Source organism: Strongylocentrotus purpuratus, unplaced genomic scaffold (assembly GCF_000002235.5).
Source record: "Strongylocentrotus purpuratus isolate Spur 01 unplaced genomic scaffold, Spur_5.0 spur5_scaffold_13, whole genome shotgun sequence".
NCBI classification, from domain to species: domain Eukaryota; kingdom Metazoa; phylum Echinodermata; class Echinoidea; order Camarodonta; family Strongylocentrotidae; genus Strongylocentrotus; species Strongylocentrotus purpuratus.
The window spans coordinates 25,022,447-25,038,353 of NW_022145598.1; the positions used below are offsets into that span (position 1 = coordinate 25,022,447).

At 39.5% G+C, this 15,907-nt stretch overlaps 1 protein-coding gene across 1 annotated transcript in view; it reads right to left on the minus strand.

Moving 5' to 3' along the window:
• Positions 1–547: 547 nt before the first annotated feature.
• The window catches only part of LOC100892548, a 36,114-nt gene continuing 20,754 nt past the window's right edge, over positions 548–15,907 (minus strand). The window contains exons 2-4 of the mRNA XM_003728050.3: positions 6,116–6,202; positions 4,817–4,907; positions 548–3,776 (exon numbers count right to left, since the gene is read on the minus strand). Coding sequence (XP_003728098.2) covers positions 2,993–3,776; positions 4,817–4,907; positions 6,116–6,158 — 918 coding nt within the window. The 5' untranslated portion in view covers positions 6,159–6,202 and the 3' untranslated portion in view covers positions 548–2,992. The remainder of the gene's footprint in view (positions 3,777–4,816; positions 4,908–6,115; positions 6,203–15,907) is intronic.

Below are 15,907 nucleotides of genomic sequence, written 5' to 3' on the forward strand. Positions count from 1 at the left end.
TATTTCATTTATGAAAACACCTTCACCCCAGAAGAGCACCAACTTATTTATGAAATTTGCGTTCTGCCAATTTTAGTACAAAGGATAATAGCAGGTGAATGAAATGCTTCTTCACCACACGTACCTGGGCATGAAGCACCCATCAATTTGAATACATTTAATTGATAAACGACTTTCACATAGTACGCGTACGTCACGTTATCAAGAAAATGACGATGCCCATGCCATGCTGAGAATCTGTACATTATTCTTGCTTTATTTTCTCTCATACAATTTGGTGGGGAATCTTGTTGATTAATGGGCAAGAATATAAAAAATCTCTCAGAATAAGTAAAGTTATTTCTGGGGTTGAGGTTTCCTTTAAGCTTACTTCGATCACGACGGATCCTTAAAGGGATCGTTTAACAATGTTAAATCTGAGAAACACGGTCCTACATGTTACCAGTGTCTGTGATATGGTGTAATATTGAAGCCCTAAAAAAAAAATCGCGCTTCAAAATGATCAAGAAGTGCCTCAAAAAAATAAAAACCTTTGAGTAACCGGTTTTACCATACTCGTTTTCCCCAATAGACTGTAGTGTTATGAAAACCGTTCGGCGAACGGTTTTCAAAATTTGTAATTCCAATCATTAATATCTTGATATTCAGACATGCGATCGGCTTGTGAAAGTCATGGAGTTCCTGACTGACCTAAAGGTTTATAATTATCATTGCAGCATGAGCTAAATCAAGGATTATTTATAAAGGATCTAAGACAAAGTTACCGGATCCCTTTAATGTTAAAGCGAACTTTCAGTACCAGAGCTCTAGCCGAAAAACGTATTATGAAAACATAATAAAACGGAAATCATACACACTTTTCAAAATATATACAAAGTATTAAGAACAGATGGAAAGGATTCAATATATATTTCTTTAAACAAAATAAAGGTATTGATTGGCGAAAGCAGGATTTTCATTATTTCCCATAACATTTTTCATGAGCAGTATGGAAGGTTATTTATCCAACTACATGCATTGCTGTCATTTACAGACGCAGAGATATTTCCTTGTCTGACATTCACAATCAATATTCATTTCATATCTTTAAAAGCTCTAGATGCTGAAGATTGATTGCGGTCTGGCGCATTTATTTCACTTAATTCTTTAATTTGATATTCAGACGAGACGCAGAATTAAGCAGGTTTGAGATGTGGTTTGATATCTAGAATGTATGAAACGTGGAATTGTGCAATTTTGAGAAGTGCTTTATAGTTGCATCCGTCTATTACATATTTGAGGAAGTTATATACGAACGTATCGTAGTTTCCTTCAAAAATTCTGAATAAAATCTCACAATTTTGCTATTTTCCTTTAATCTAATCAGGGTAATTCATGCCAACAAGCTCAGGAGTATTCCAACCGTTATTATTTTCTAAATATTGTGTTATTGATGAATAACATCATTTAGAAGAATAAGAATAATTAGAAGAAGAATAATGTTGATCAGAATACAAAAGAAACGAGTTGGATTCTAAGGTAATTTTTTTTATAATTCGTATCAATTGATAATCACCTTTTTCCTTTTATAATTACATAAAAGAGAAAAAAACCATTGCCAAATTACAAACATTAAGCCGAGTGGCATTATTTTATCAAATTCTGGGACACAATACTAACATTTCAAGAATGGAAGCTATTTCAACCTGCTGACCCATCTCCTTCTTCCACAAGAGAAACAGCCCCTCACAAAATACGACCAAGACAAGTTAACTTCCCTATAATTAGGGCATCCATTTTGACAGCCCTTAAAGCCCCACTGACTACTTATCGCTACTTGTGCCATCTATATAGCAAACAATGCCTAATTAGTGACCATTAGTCCCCCATGATCCTCTTTTTTCATGTTTATTGAGAGCTTATTTGATGAGATAACCACCTGTCAGTGACCATGCAGGGAGGTCTAATCCCTCCTGGCCAAACTAGTGCGGTGGGGCTTTAAAACAAGCATCCCTCACTAAAGAAGTTCAGACCCTCCATAGCAAAATGTTCATGAACGACCTGATATAGCACTTTACAAACCTCTAAGTGTTTTGCCTCAGCCTAAATCTTACAAGCATCGAACCATCAAGTTTGAAAATGTCTAGACAATGAAATAAAGTGATCATGACTTGTATTTTACATTCCCTCCCCCTTTCCTAGAACAAATTGATATCACATATATCCCAATCTTATAAAAGAAATAGATAGTTTCCAAAATACGTTTATAAGAGGAATGAGTCAATATTCTTCTAATCAAACTCTGATCACAATGATCATTGGGAGAAAATGCGAACATTGGAAGTTGAGAATGAAATATAATCAATAAAATGTATTCCGCAAGAAACAGTCCCTACGAACCTGATAATAACAACGTAACTTCCTAGGTCATTCACGCTCACAAGCATTAGAAATAAAGCATTCCGTTTGAATAAAACCATCTTCTGGATAATGACATGTTTATGAATGTCCTGACGTAGAACATTGACCAACTATACCATAGCAGGTTGCAATACCTTAAAATACATATTACCTTATCCGAAAACATACCAAGAATGATCAAGTTTGAGAATGACTTGTATAGCCATACTTTGTGCGTATCGAAGATCTATAATTACACAATTATACTGAATATCAATGTTAAGGCACATGTCTAAAACGTGATCTTCTTCGACAAAATATCTCAATCTTCTTTTCGGCTACTTTTTCTTTTCTTCTGGTAAAGACTAGGATGTAGAGTTGAACAACCTTTTCATGATGGTGTGTTCTCTGTTAGACTTTCCAGAAAGTAGCGCAAGCGCTTTCCCTTCACGATTCCATGGAGAACCCAACGCAAGAAACCGCCGCTAAAGGCAAGATGGAACAAGCGACCTTCCAACAGATCAGCCAAAAGCTTGTTCATCAGCTTTTAGGTCCGTCCTTTTCAAGACCGGACCAAATTGAAACTCAAAAGACCACACTCACGTCGTTCCCTTCAAATAACCGATTCGGCAAAAATGGTAATTGCGACGTTGGGGTGGCTCTCAAGACGTACGGATGCATCGTCGAGCTGGCGCAGAACTTTCCCGTTGGCCGTCACCCCACCGCTGCTGCACGGCATTTTACTCTTCAGGCAGGGCTTATCCAGGTCTAAAAGATTATTCCTGGTCTCCTTCTCGATGTGCAAACTATCCTCTGTAGTTAGCTCGGATGTTCTTTCACAATTCCTCTCACAACACTTGACCAGGACTACCTCGTCATCGCGATCCGAAGGAGCCACGCATTGCCTTTTTGGAGGATGCGCCGCATTTCCGCCATTTTGTCTCGGACGCGCACATGTGCACGCGGTGTTCTTTGGCTTGGGCGTAGCAACGGTGATTTCGGGTGACGAGTTCGCACGTTCATTTCGAGGCTGACATACGGGTGCGTTCTCCTTACCACGAATATTTAACAATGGACGCGCGACGCGGTTGCAGCTGGCACTACGCGCAGTCTTATTACTCGTGGTTTTACTTGATAGTTGTGCCCCGTCTGAAGTGGAAGATGTCGTTTTGATTTGCATGTTGTGTTCATGGATCCTACACTTTTCGCACTCGGCACATGTAGTCTGTTCCTGACCCGTATCGGCGAGTAAATGTTTAGACATTGCGTCACTCACACTATAAACACCTTTTCGTTTATTTGTCCTCTTCTTTTTCCTCTTTCCATGGATAACGGTCTTCTGTAACCAGTTTGGAACTTGCTTCTTTGGTTTCTTCTTTTTATCGTCCTCCGTGTCACTGAAGAAGAGAATACAGGAGCAAGAAGTTAAAAAAATGCATAGAAGTAATACGGATTCACCGTTTAACCAAACTGCAGATTATACTAACGTTTAAAAAATGAGACATCACATGTGTTTTGTACTACAACCAATTGGTCTCATGCTTATTTTTGTTCACAGGGTCAATTCAATCCTTTTAGAAATGTGTTTTAAATGGATCACGAAGGTACCAGCAGAGGCACTACTATCTTTTGGCAAGACATTGACATTTGTCACTTTCTGTATAATCTTGGCGCAGAAAAAAGAATACATGGTAGTAAGTAATTCCTTGAATGCTTTCAGTGGCTTTATGCAGCTTCATTAGAGCAAGGGAAGTACTTTGTCGTGATTCACAGGCGCCTTGTGGATACTGACCTTGCATGTGGTGGACAAACATGTTTGCGATATCAATGTTTGTGGTATAAATGTTTTTGGTATAAATGTTTGTGGTACAAACGTTTTTGGTATAAATGTTCGTGACATAAATGTATAGTAGCTAAAAAGTAGTATCATTAGACCATCTAACCGAGGACCAAATAAAGGCAATTTGCCTCGGTGATAAGGATCTTTAAAATTATTTCATTTCTACGATGTCGTAAGAGTTCGAGGACACCTACCCCCTGAGATCCACCCCCGGATAACCACCCAGTCAACTACCCCCTAGGACAACTACCTCCTTGGGCAACCACCGTCTAGGGCTACTACCCCCTGGGACAACTACCCCCAGTAAACTATACGCCCTAGGACAACTACCCCCTAGGACAACTACCCCTAAGAGAATTACCCCTCGGACAACTACCCCTGGACAACTACCTCCAGACAACTACCACCCGACAACTACCCCCCAGACAATTACCCCCTACGACAACCATCCTCTAGGATAACTACCCCCGGACAACTATACTAGGGTGTAGTTGTCCTATGGGGTAGTTGCCTGGGGGTTAGTTGTCCGGGGGTAGTTGTCCTAGGGGGTAGTTGTCCGGATACGGTCGTTAGAACCTAGTACATTTCACCACTTACTCTTTTTCATGGAGGGATCCCCAGTACATGAACAGAACAAAGGCCACAAGCACCGCTATACCACCTGCATACATCGGGTTCTCGGGTGGAGCTGGACATTGGAAATAAAAGGTAATACAAAGTTTTGGTATGGGGCCATGAATTTGGGTCAAATGAACATATTGGGAAGCATATGCGATTTTACAATATTCAATGATCGTTAAACACATTTTATCATTATCATCAGTGGCACAGCTATGAGGAGGAGGGGGGGGGGGTGTTCCTCAAAGTGAAAGACGAAAAATAAAGTAGAGGGGATTATAAAAGAGCAAAAATGGGGGAGGGTGTAAGAGATAATGAGAAAAGATCTCAAGGAAAACCTTCCCACCCTTTCTCCATATAAGTGCACCTTCCACATGCACCATATCATCCAACTCTTTCTCTTGTATCTTCGTGGTAGATAATGATAAATAAAGAAATCAGAGTCATTTCCTGGGAATATAATTTCTGCCATAAACGCCTTTTGAAGGTTGAGGTGTCGTGGTATAGTGGTTAATTCACAAGACTATTGATTCAAGGGTTGAGGGTTCGAATCCCAGCCCGACACTAACGTCGCGAGGCAAGATCATTAATCTACATCCAACTCTCCACCCAGGTGTTACTAGGGTCCTTGGCAATTGCTGGGATTAACCAGAAATTCCAGGGTCCTCAGATAGAATAGCATTGGTACTGATGAGATACATGTATAATTGGGTCAACACAATAATTATTATCAAGTTCGTTTCATACCGTGATACCTGATGAACATGAACAGTTCACCCGGTTGTTACGGTATTTTAACTTCGAAAAATAAATAATGCAAATTCCATCGCCTTCATATTTTCCTGAACACTAAATGAAATTATGTTTGAGTGGCAGATGCAGGATTTTCTAGCCGCGCCGGAGGAGGTGCACAAGACAAACAAAATCTCCTATAACTACAAGCTATCTTCCAGGTGTCTTTTAGGTTCTTTGGAGGAGGCACATAAAGAGGGGACAGGTTCTTATTTCGTTCCTTCTAATTAATGGGAACCAAATGTATTCTACAAAGTGTTTTGTCTGGCAGAGATGGGGTGTGGATAGTAGATGTTTCCCCTTGCCTCCTGGATACATCACTATGCATATTAAAGAGGTTCATGCGTGGGTATATAGTCGTTCGTGAAGTAGGCAACTTGGCGATCACTATATAACACTGAGCCAATGGGTATTACGCTCCCATGCGTACGTCCGTGTGCTGCCCTCTATGTAACCCCGCTTGAGCAACTTTAAATAATCACTTACTTTGCGTTATTTCTTGAGGAAAGGTATCATTCAGTTGGTCCATACTGTTCCATATTGTCGATGTACTGGCCCACGTGTCCACATAGCCTGTGTTGTGAGAAAGAAAGACAGAAGATCAAAATATGTAATTTTAAAGGATTAAGTTATTCATTTGGAAGATTAGTAATAGAGGGCCGGCCACGCTTCTTCTCCTTTCATGTTGTGTTCTTCATCCAAAGTCTGCCATGTCTATTGGGTTCAGCCGATTGATTACAACGAACAAAAATAAGATATTGAAGTAAATACTCAAGGTATTTGGTTCCTGCGATGACAAAAAAAGGGGGGAGCAAGAGAGCCAGGGACGGTTTGAGAGAGGGAGGGGAGGAGGGAGAGAGAGAGGGGAGGAGGGAGAGAGAGAGAGAGCAAGAAAGAGAGAGAGAGAGAGAGAGAGATAACACGATTTGGGGGGGGGGGGTTCAACGGTTGTGATAACGTTTTATCAACATAAATCAAGCACTCGGTTGTATACAATATGACGGACTGATCACCATTTTGCTCATATATCAATGATTATTAAAAATAAATATCTTCATTCAAATAACTGAGGCGGAGCAGCTGATTTCGTTTGTAGATGAAATGTAGTCGTATGTTAGGTCATTGACTGACGAGGGACAAAAGAATGAGAGAGATGGGAGAAAGAAAAGGAGAGAATAGGGAGAAAAAGAAGCATAAAGAGAGGGAGAGGGGTAATGGGGGAGACAGTGGACAGATGTGAGAGAGATAATAGGAGAAAGATGTAGAGCAATAGAGATGGATGGAGAAGGTGGGAGAATGAGAAGGAGGAAGAGAGAGGGAGAGAGATGAGAGTATGTGAGTGTGTGTGTGTGTGTGTGTGTGTGTGTGTGGGAGAGAGAGAGAGAGATTGAGCGAAGGAGAGATGGGGAGGAGAGAAAGGGAGAAAGACAGATATATATAATTTATTTATATATGGTTTAAACGGTGTCAAAAACGATCGACCCTGCAAAGATACTTTCACCAATTTAAACAACAACCACCACCACCGCCACCACCACCGCCACCACCACCACCACCGCCAACAACAACAATCAACAAAAACCAAAATACAACAACAAGAACAACAATGATAGTCTACACTTCCTGTAGGCCGAGATGTCCCCTCTGTGTCATGTATGATGAATGATGTAAACTCGTGCGAAACTCTTAACACTATGAATTATGAATGGGAAATTGAATCTCGTTCACACCAGCCGAATGCGACCGAGTTTTCCGCGGAGAGGTTTTCATGAAAGTTATGAGCATTGAGATAGAAAGCTAGGTTGATACGTCACTTTACCCCAAAGGTTCGAATGGCAGTGTGACTGAACTTAAAGGTAAAGACCAGTAATGGTCATGCGATTGCATTGTGAAAGAAACGTTGTGGAATCGATCAGAAAAGGTCGATCATCTAGCATCTGCAAGGTTCTGGAATCATCAAAATGATAAGAAATTTGGCTCATTCTTCGTAAAGTTACAAGCACTATACACAGAAAGATGTATATGGGACTACCCTATCTCTCTCACCAGACCATGAGAGAAATAAATTTACCAAATATATGAATTAGTAGGCGGTTTCCCGGCAAATTTTTTATCATCATGTATTATTCAAAACATATTCTTTCACATGATTGGTAATGAGAGCTGCCATTTCATTTTTTGAAATTGGGGCGTTGCCAATACTGGTCTTTACCTTTAAGGAAGTGTATAAATTACGCAACCTTTCTCGGTTCTCAGTCTTTACAAGAGAGATAATTGGCATAGCGAGGGACCAGCTAATGAGAGGGGGCACTTGTAAGATGGGGAAGGGGAGGGGGTCACTTGTAAGATGGGGAAGGGGAGGGGGTCACTTGTAAGATGGGGAAGGGGAAGAGGTCACTTGTAAGATGGGGAAGGGGAGGGGGCACTTGTAAGATGGGGAAGGGGAGGGGGTCACTTGTAAGATGGGGAAGGGGAGGGGGTCACTTGTAAGATGGGGAAGGGGAGGGGGCACTTGTAAGATGGGGAAGGGGAGGGGGTCACTTGTAAGATGGGGAAGGGGAGGGGGTCACTTGTAAGATGGGGAAGGGGAGGGGGTCACTTGTAAGATGGGGAAGGGGAGGGGGTCACTTGTAAGATGGGGAAGGGGAAGAGGTCACTGGGTTAACCAGGTGGATGAAAGGCGATAGGACAAGCTCAATTTATTATCTATTATTTATTCAAGTTTCATTTGAATAGAGGATAGGTACATTCAGTAAAAAAAACCCTGCTTTTCAAGTACGCCCTCTATGATTGAGGAGATGCTATTAAAAGGGCTCGTACCTTTTTTTTTTCTTCTCTCTCCCCCATTTGCGGCCATTTATTGGAACTTCGTGCCCAAGCTAGTGGCAGTAAATAATGATAATTCAAACACTATAATAAAACAAACAAATGATGAAAGCATTTGTGATAGGAATTGTCATATGCACCTACGGTGACCAGGGGCGGCGATTTCTGTTCATGACCGGGGGGGGGGGGGGAGGGGGGGGGGGGGGGACGAAATGCGATTTTTTTTTTTTTTTTTTTTTTTTTTTTTTGGGGGGGGGGGGGGGGCAATTTTATTAGTCTAAACGCTGCACTCTTGGGCCCTCCGGAGCCTAAAAGTGTATTGCAGTCATTATTCAGTATATGCTGTACAATTTTGTTTGCACTTTTTCAAATTTTCCGGGGGGGGGGACGATCCCCCTTAACAAAATTGAGGGGGGACGTGTCCCCCCCCCCCCCCCCCCGTCCCCTCCGGGATCACCGCCCCTGACGGTGACCACGGTAGGAACGCTCATCATGGAGTGGATATGGTTCACATTGTTCGTGAATGAATCCGATGACCAAGATAATAACATATGTAAAAGGCGTAGGGACTGTATTTCATATTAAGCGCTTTATTAATCAATATTATTTCTACTATTATTACAAATATAATATCAGTCATTTGACATCAGAGCACGAAAATAGTATATTTCATGTTTTTTTCTTCATTTAAAATATCTTGAAATATCTTGAAATAACTCAATGACTTATAATATCACATACAAGCGGCACAATTGGTTTTGTTTTAATGGAATAAAACTAATGGTCGTCTTTTCTTCCGAAAATGTTATCGTTCTTGTACTAAAATTTAATGATATTTTGGGGGCAAGCAAACGCAACTACCACAAGCATTATTACCGATCAAAGCCGACAATATATATATTTTTTCTCATTCCATTCTAAGACACCATACTCTGCCATTTGTTGCAAGAGGGAATGAGTTACTCATTGTGTAGATGTTGACAAACCTAAAGCTGACTGTTTGCTTCAGATCATATGACAGTGTAACGTCAAACCGAGCTGGAACCTAATGGTCATATTGATTGGCTATCTTCAGCCGACGCTGATTTTCTCTTTTTCATGATAATGCTACTGATAGACATAACACAACAGGAGAAGTCTAAAATTGTCATCGGTTCGGAAAATAACATGGCTGTATCAAGCTGATAGCTCTATTAGGGCTTGAATCTTACAAATCATCATACAAATTATGTTTTGCCCGGTAATGAAATTTAATATGGGGCTGAAATTAAGACGGTTCCATTCTTCTGAAGATAATCTTTCTCAAGATACAAAGGAACACGACGAAAAAAACTGAGTGCCCCCATTATTTTTTTTACACCCACTTTCATGCGACCTAAATCTTTACTCTTCCAAAGATCCGAAAGGCGGTCAGTCGGCCATTCATACAAAATAATGAAGAATGCATTTCTTCATTTTTTTTTTCACTGAGCGGCGGGGGGTAGGGGGTTTCGCCACAACACGCCGGCTTTACCCAATGCATAATACAGTTCAATTTATACACACATGAAACAACGATCTGCATACCATTCTCCTGTGGTCTAAATCATAGCGCTAAATCATAACAACTTTTAAAAATCGGACAGTGCAAGAAAATATAACATAGGTGGATCTTTTCAATACCCTCTGTTTATACAACCCGCGAATCAATAAGCCAAACAGCATGAAATTTATGAACTTTGCTCTGCGTGGTACGTACAATATCGGCACGCCCGTTTGGAACAAACACACAATATTTAGAGCTTGTCAATTTGGCTTGCATAAATATATAGATGAATGTAATTGTTTAGCTCCCATGACCGCGGAGCATATTTGAGGGAACACGTTATGACATGATGAGTTGCACACCGGCTAATGGTGAAAGTATCTATGTGCCCTTGATAGCTTTGAATGAAGGGTTGAAGTTTAATAACTAGAAATCCTTTAATATATTTGTTCCTTTTTTCATTCATGACAGAGTCAAATCAAATGAAGGACGGACAATAAGCTTATATAGGTGAAGGGTCGAAATTCCATGGGGGCGGGGGCTAAAGGTGTTTTCCCGCATTAAAATGTTTTTTACTCCCTGTCTTTGAAAAGACTGCGAGTAAATATTGCCACTTTTTAAGGGTGACAATGCAATTTTGAAAGCAAACTATACACATTTTAAATGAGATTAACAAATTACACATTATAGATCACCCACTTTCCGAATATAAACAAAAATGACGATTGTCATAATATTGCTAAATCTAAATCCTGAGGAGGAGGGGGTCCTGTAGCACCTGCCCTGTAAGCACAAAAAAAGACAATGAATTTCCTCTCATTAAAAAACAAATCATAAAATAACACTCCCAAATGTTCGAGCTTTTCATAGCAGTTATTTCATATTATTCTCGTTTTTATTTCTATTTATTCATTTATTTATGATTATTATTATCCCCTTTTTTTGGGGGGGGGGGGATTCTTTGAGTCATATTCTACACGGCCTCCCTATTCATCACTAATTTTCTGATATATTTTATTTTTGGGGGGAGGGAAGCTCGAAGAATTGTTGACAGGGATTGAGCACCCACCCTTCATATTTCACACCGCCACAGTGACTGTGTAATCATTCTCAAGAGCACAATTTCTCTAGATGTCGCTGAATGCTCTCTAGAGTCGAGAGATGGAGTGTACATTCGCGATATCAACCTGGCCTACTTCCGAGCTGCATCCAGACTCGAAAGGTAATCACTTTGTATAAACATTTCATGATCACTTGACATCTTAATGCATGATTAACCCGCCGAAGTTTAATGTCAGCGTGTAGTCACATTAATGCATTATCTAATGGTGCAGAATGTTATGAATTACGCACGATACATGAGCAGAGAGAGCTAAAATCACAGACTTCTTATTTCATTTTCTGTTCTAGTACACTGGGCCGGTCATGACAAAAATTGATTTAACTAAAAACAAGCATTAAAGTGTCTAAATTGGCAACGCGGAGCAAAGTTAATATTTGCCTTTTTCGTGTACAGAATATCACATCCCAAATGTATTCTACATAGCAAAGGTGTTATAAGGCTTCAGCCTAATACGACATTGGAATAACGCCTTTTCATTGCAGTTACAAAGCATTGCATACTTTGCTCCACGTGCCTGTGCCACTCAACAGAACAGGCCTTTCCTAAAATTAGTGATTTTCACTCTCATTGGTTCATTCAATAAGCCAGTTCGTAAATAGCTTCGGAACGCATGACCCCAAAATATCCACAGATCTTTTACACGATGGATAAGTCTCACTCGTGCATTTTAGAATAATCACTGCCGAAGGTGCTTCATGAATACCTTTTGTTTATCTCTTGAGAAGAATAAGTTCCACCTGTGCATCAGATAAATGTACTGTCGGTGCATAAATGAATACTGATTACATAACTTTCAAGAGCACGATTCGAGTATTCGTCTCAATGGTTTTACAATTTTGGAACGAATGACCTTTATCTGCCCATGCGCAAATCCTAATTACGAACTCGCTTAATTCATTCACTCAATTACATACAGCTTATTAATTCACTTAATTACATACAGTTTGATGTGTATTGAACATTGCAAGAGTGAATGTACAGTGTATAAGAATAATTGTTGCTAATTTGAAGAGGAAAAGCTGATCAAAGGGGGCCTTAAATGGATCGCAAAGACTTTCGGAAAATCAGCCAAGGGTGATTCCAATAGCCTTCTCCATCAACCATTAACATGTGGGATAACGGCTTACGCAATCCGAACATGTATTGTATTGTATTTATTAAATTTCATTGATGTACATCAATATTCTGTTTTATAAACATAATTATAATTATAATCACTTTACAATGATTCGTAAATGGGAGATACTTGTACAAATGGGTATCGAATTCACATTGAGTTTATTTCTCGAAAGTCTTTGCTATCCTGTTCACTTGGAAAATTATGAACTCCCGGCCTACTACTTATTCACCCTCTGAGCTACGTCTTGAAGTGTAATCTCTTTGTATACACTTCATGATCATTTGAAATCTTAATGCGTTATTAAAAGAGGTCAAGAAAAAAAGGGAAGTCACTCGTTCCTTGTAGGTCATCGCTTTAATCTAGTCGTCATTGATATTCCATTTCCCTGAAATACAATCCATCATCCAGCCTTGTACAGAATTGGACGGCTTTTAGAATGGGATATGGGAATTATCGGGGCAGAAAAGGTTTTCGCTCGTGCCCATACGAGGAATTAATCCTGAATTTATCCAGCCCGTCATGTTTCATATACAGATATCGACATTGTTATGGACAGCAATATGATACGCCTAATAGTAAGAATATTCTGCTTTTATACTGCACAGCGCTGAATACATCGACCATGTCTCATAGCGCTTTACAGATATTTTATTACCCCGGTCATCGGATTCAGGCTTGCCCGCACACAATGTATGCACATTCTCCACTCCCTGGGGAGCATTCAAGCCGGACGTCATTTTACAGACGCTCGCGATGCTGAGTTTCGCATCCTACCGGGTAGAGAGTGACAAATGAAAGAATAACGTCTTGCCAGTCGGGTGACATATATATATATATATATATATATATATAGAGAGAGAGAGAGAGAGAGAGAGAGAGAGAGAGAGAGAGAATGAAAGAGAATGAAAGAGAGAGAAATAGAGAGAGAGAGAGAGAGAGAGAGAGAGGGAGGGAGAAAGGGAGAGAGCGAGAGGGAGAGATCCCCTAGAGTACTCAATAATCGTTTCAATGTAAAAAGGAAACCAAAGACGCGAATCAACAGAAAAGCCACTTTGGCATTGGCCACACTCTTCTTCAATTATTGTGATTGCAGGGTAAGATGTAGTCGCCATCATCATGACCATTATACACATCAACTTACTGTTATTACGATGTGAAGTTACCAATCTCGCGTCCTTGAAGCCCAATCTCATAATATATGGTACACAACAGGAGCTAGATAATGGTCTACCAAATAACCTTTGGTATGGACAACCTCTTTGAAGGCACCAATCATGAATTTTTGACAAAGTACGACAAGCCGACTGGGAGATGTAGTGAATTAATGATGCCGGTAACGGATCTATTCTTCTGTTTCTCTTTCGCTCACTGTTTTTGTTTAATCACCACGTTAACAGAAAAGATCTTAAATCTTTAAGCACCATTAAAGTTACTATGTCCCATTTTTAGGCCCCAAAAATGAAAAGGTTAAATTCCATTGGCATTTGAAAGATAATACTAATTTAGAACTCCCCTTAAAAAAAGGGGGCTTGAAAATGTCTTTAAGTTGGAAAATAACGACTATTAGATGTCAAATCGACTTAGGAGCTATAGAGCCAATAAGTAATAGTCTTGATTTCCAGACCATTGTACCAATGGTTGTACGTTTTATGCTGCGCAAAGATTCAATCAGTATAATTTTGGCCATTACAAGAAGTGGGCTATTGATGACTAGACAAATCTTTTACAGCTTATTTTATGTAGAAGAAAAAGGCCAGTCAGTCACTCAATACTGACAATAGTGTCTGACAGTAAAGTCTAGCAAGTAAACGGGTTTCCTTGCATAGTTTGAATATTTGGACACTGCTATCGTTTAAATTTTTACAGATAGGACATACATGACATATTCATAATTCCTGCAAAGTTCTTCAGAATTTGAGGTTGGCTGCAAAAGGGACATAGTATCTTTAACATCTAAGTCTAAAATAAATAAGTAGCATCATAATAACCCAGAATAACTGTACATACGAACATAATGTGATGATGATACTTCATTATTTCTTGGACGAGAAAAAGTATCACCTTTTACATAGACAGGTTTTGCCATAGATCTAGTTTTTAAAATCAAAGATTGCTTTAAAGTTTCAAGCACATTTCTTGTCAGTGATTATAGATTCCTGGATCTGAAAATTCAATTTTACGAAACATCACTGAAATCAGAGAATCAAAACAAATACAACGGTGTTATTTGGTTGTTTGATTGTTTTCAGAAATTGTTTTACTCACACAATAATAATTCTATCTTGGAAAAACAAACAAGCAAACTTGGAGAATGAAAATCATCAAATCCAATGTCAGTACACGGTGATCTCTTAATTGAATGGGCCCGTTTGTGAAATGAATAATATCGTCCCATTGTACCGGGTCATTAATTTGTTCTCGTTAAGTTTAGTTTGGACAAACAATTGGAATGTCAAAAATATATTTTGACTGGAAAATACACATGTAACTTTTTTCACTTGGATTGGTCGGATGACCAGCAACATTATTGCTCTGCGGTTAATACACCAAATGAATCGATTTGTTTATAAAACTCTAATCCGACATCAGACAATATGCCTAATGCTAACCCTTTACCTAAGACCTAATCTAAAACCAAATTGCAATTCAAGCCCTTACCATACACCTTCGACAAAATAAAGCCCGAAGTAATAATGCTGCCTAGAGCATAATTACGTCGGATTTACATGCCGATTAATACCAGGCGAGAAAACTTGCCATGCATGATTAGCAAACGCTGAGAAAATTAAAACGGATCTATTTTCAACTAAATAACTGGCCACAACTACAATCCACGTTTAAATAACACCAATGAAATTGAACACTTAGAAGAGTTTTACCATCATGAGTTATTTTATAACTGGATGATCGGCGGAGAAGGGAGAGGTTAAAAAAAATAAAAAGGATCTATTTTCCACTAAATAACTATCTACAATTACAATCCACTTTTGAATAACACCAATGAAATTGAATACGCTTGATGTAGATTCACTATCATGAATTATTCTAAAACTGGATAATCGGCGGAAAAGGGAAAGGTGTATACGTTTGACCCAAATTTTGTGACAATGAGGGATCGGATACGTTTTTGACGATATCGTAAAGGTGAGTTTCTCGACGCCATAATGATGGAGTGGCGTCATTAGGGGACGTGTAATACGATAATCTGACATTTAAACCAGATCAATATTAATAGTTGATGAATTATTTTGTACCCGATGTGGCGAAACCTCCGAGGTATTCACCGTCTTTAGCTCAATGTATTCTGTCGATAACGAGTGTCATTATTATTGCAAGTTAGAGACTTTGCGGTCCGAATTCACAAAGCAAGGTTTGAGCTCAGACCAAGGTTTGAGCTCAAACCTCCTTTTGTTTCGCCAAACCTCCTTTTGTTCTTTACAAACCAGGTTTGTAAAAAAACGCGTAAAACGCGTCATATGACGTACGAAAACCAAGGTTTGTCGACAAACCTCCTTTGTGAATTCGGGCCACAGGCCCGAATTCACAAAGCAAGGTTTGAGCTCAGACCAAGGTTTGAGCTCAAACCTCCTTTTGTTTCGCCAAACCTCCTTTTGTTCTTTACAAACCAGGTTTGTAAAAAAAACGCGTAAAACGCGTCATATGACGTACGAAAACCAAGGTTTG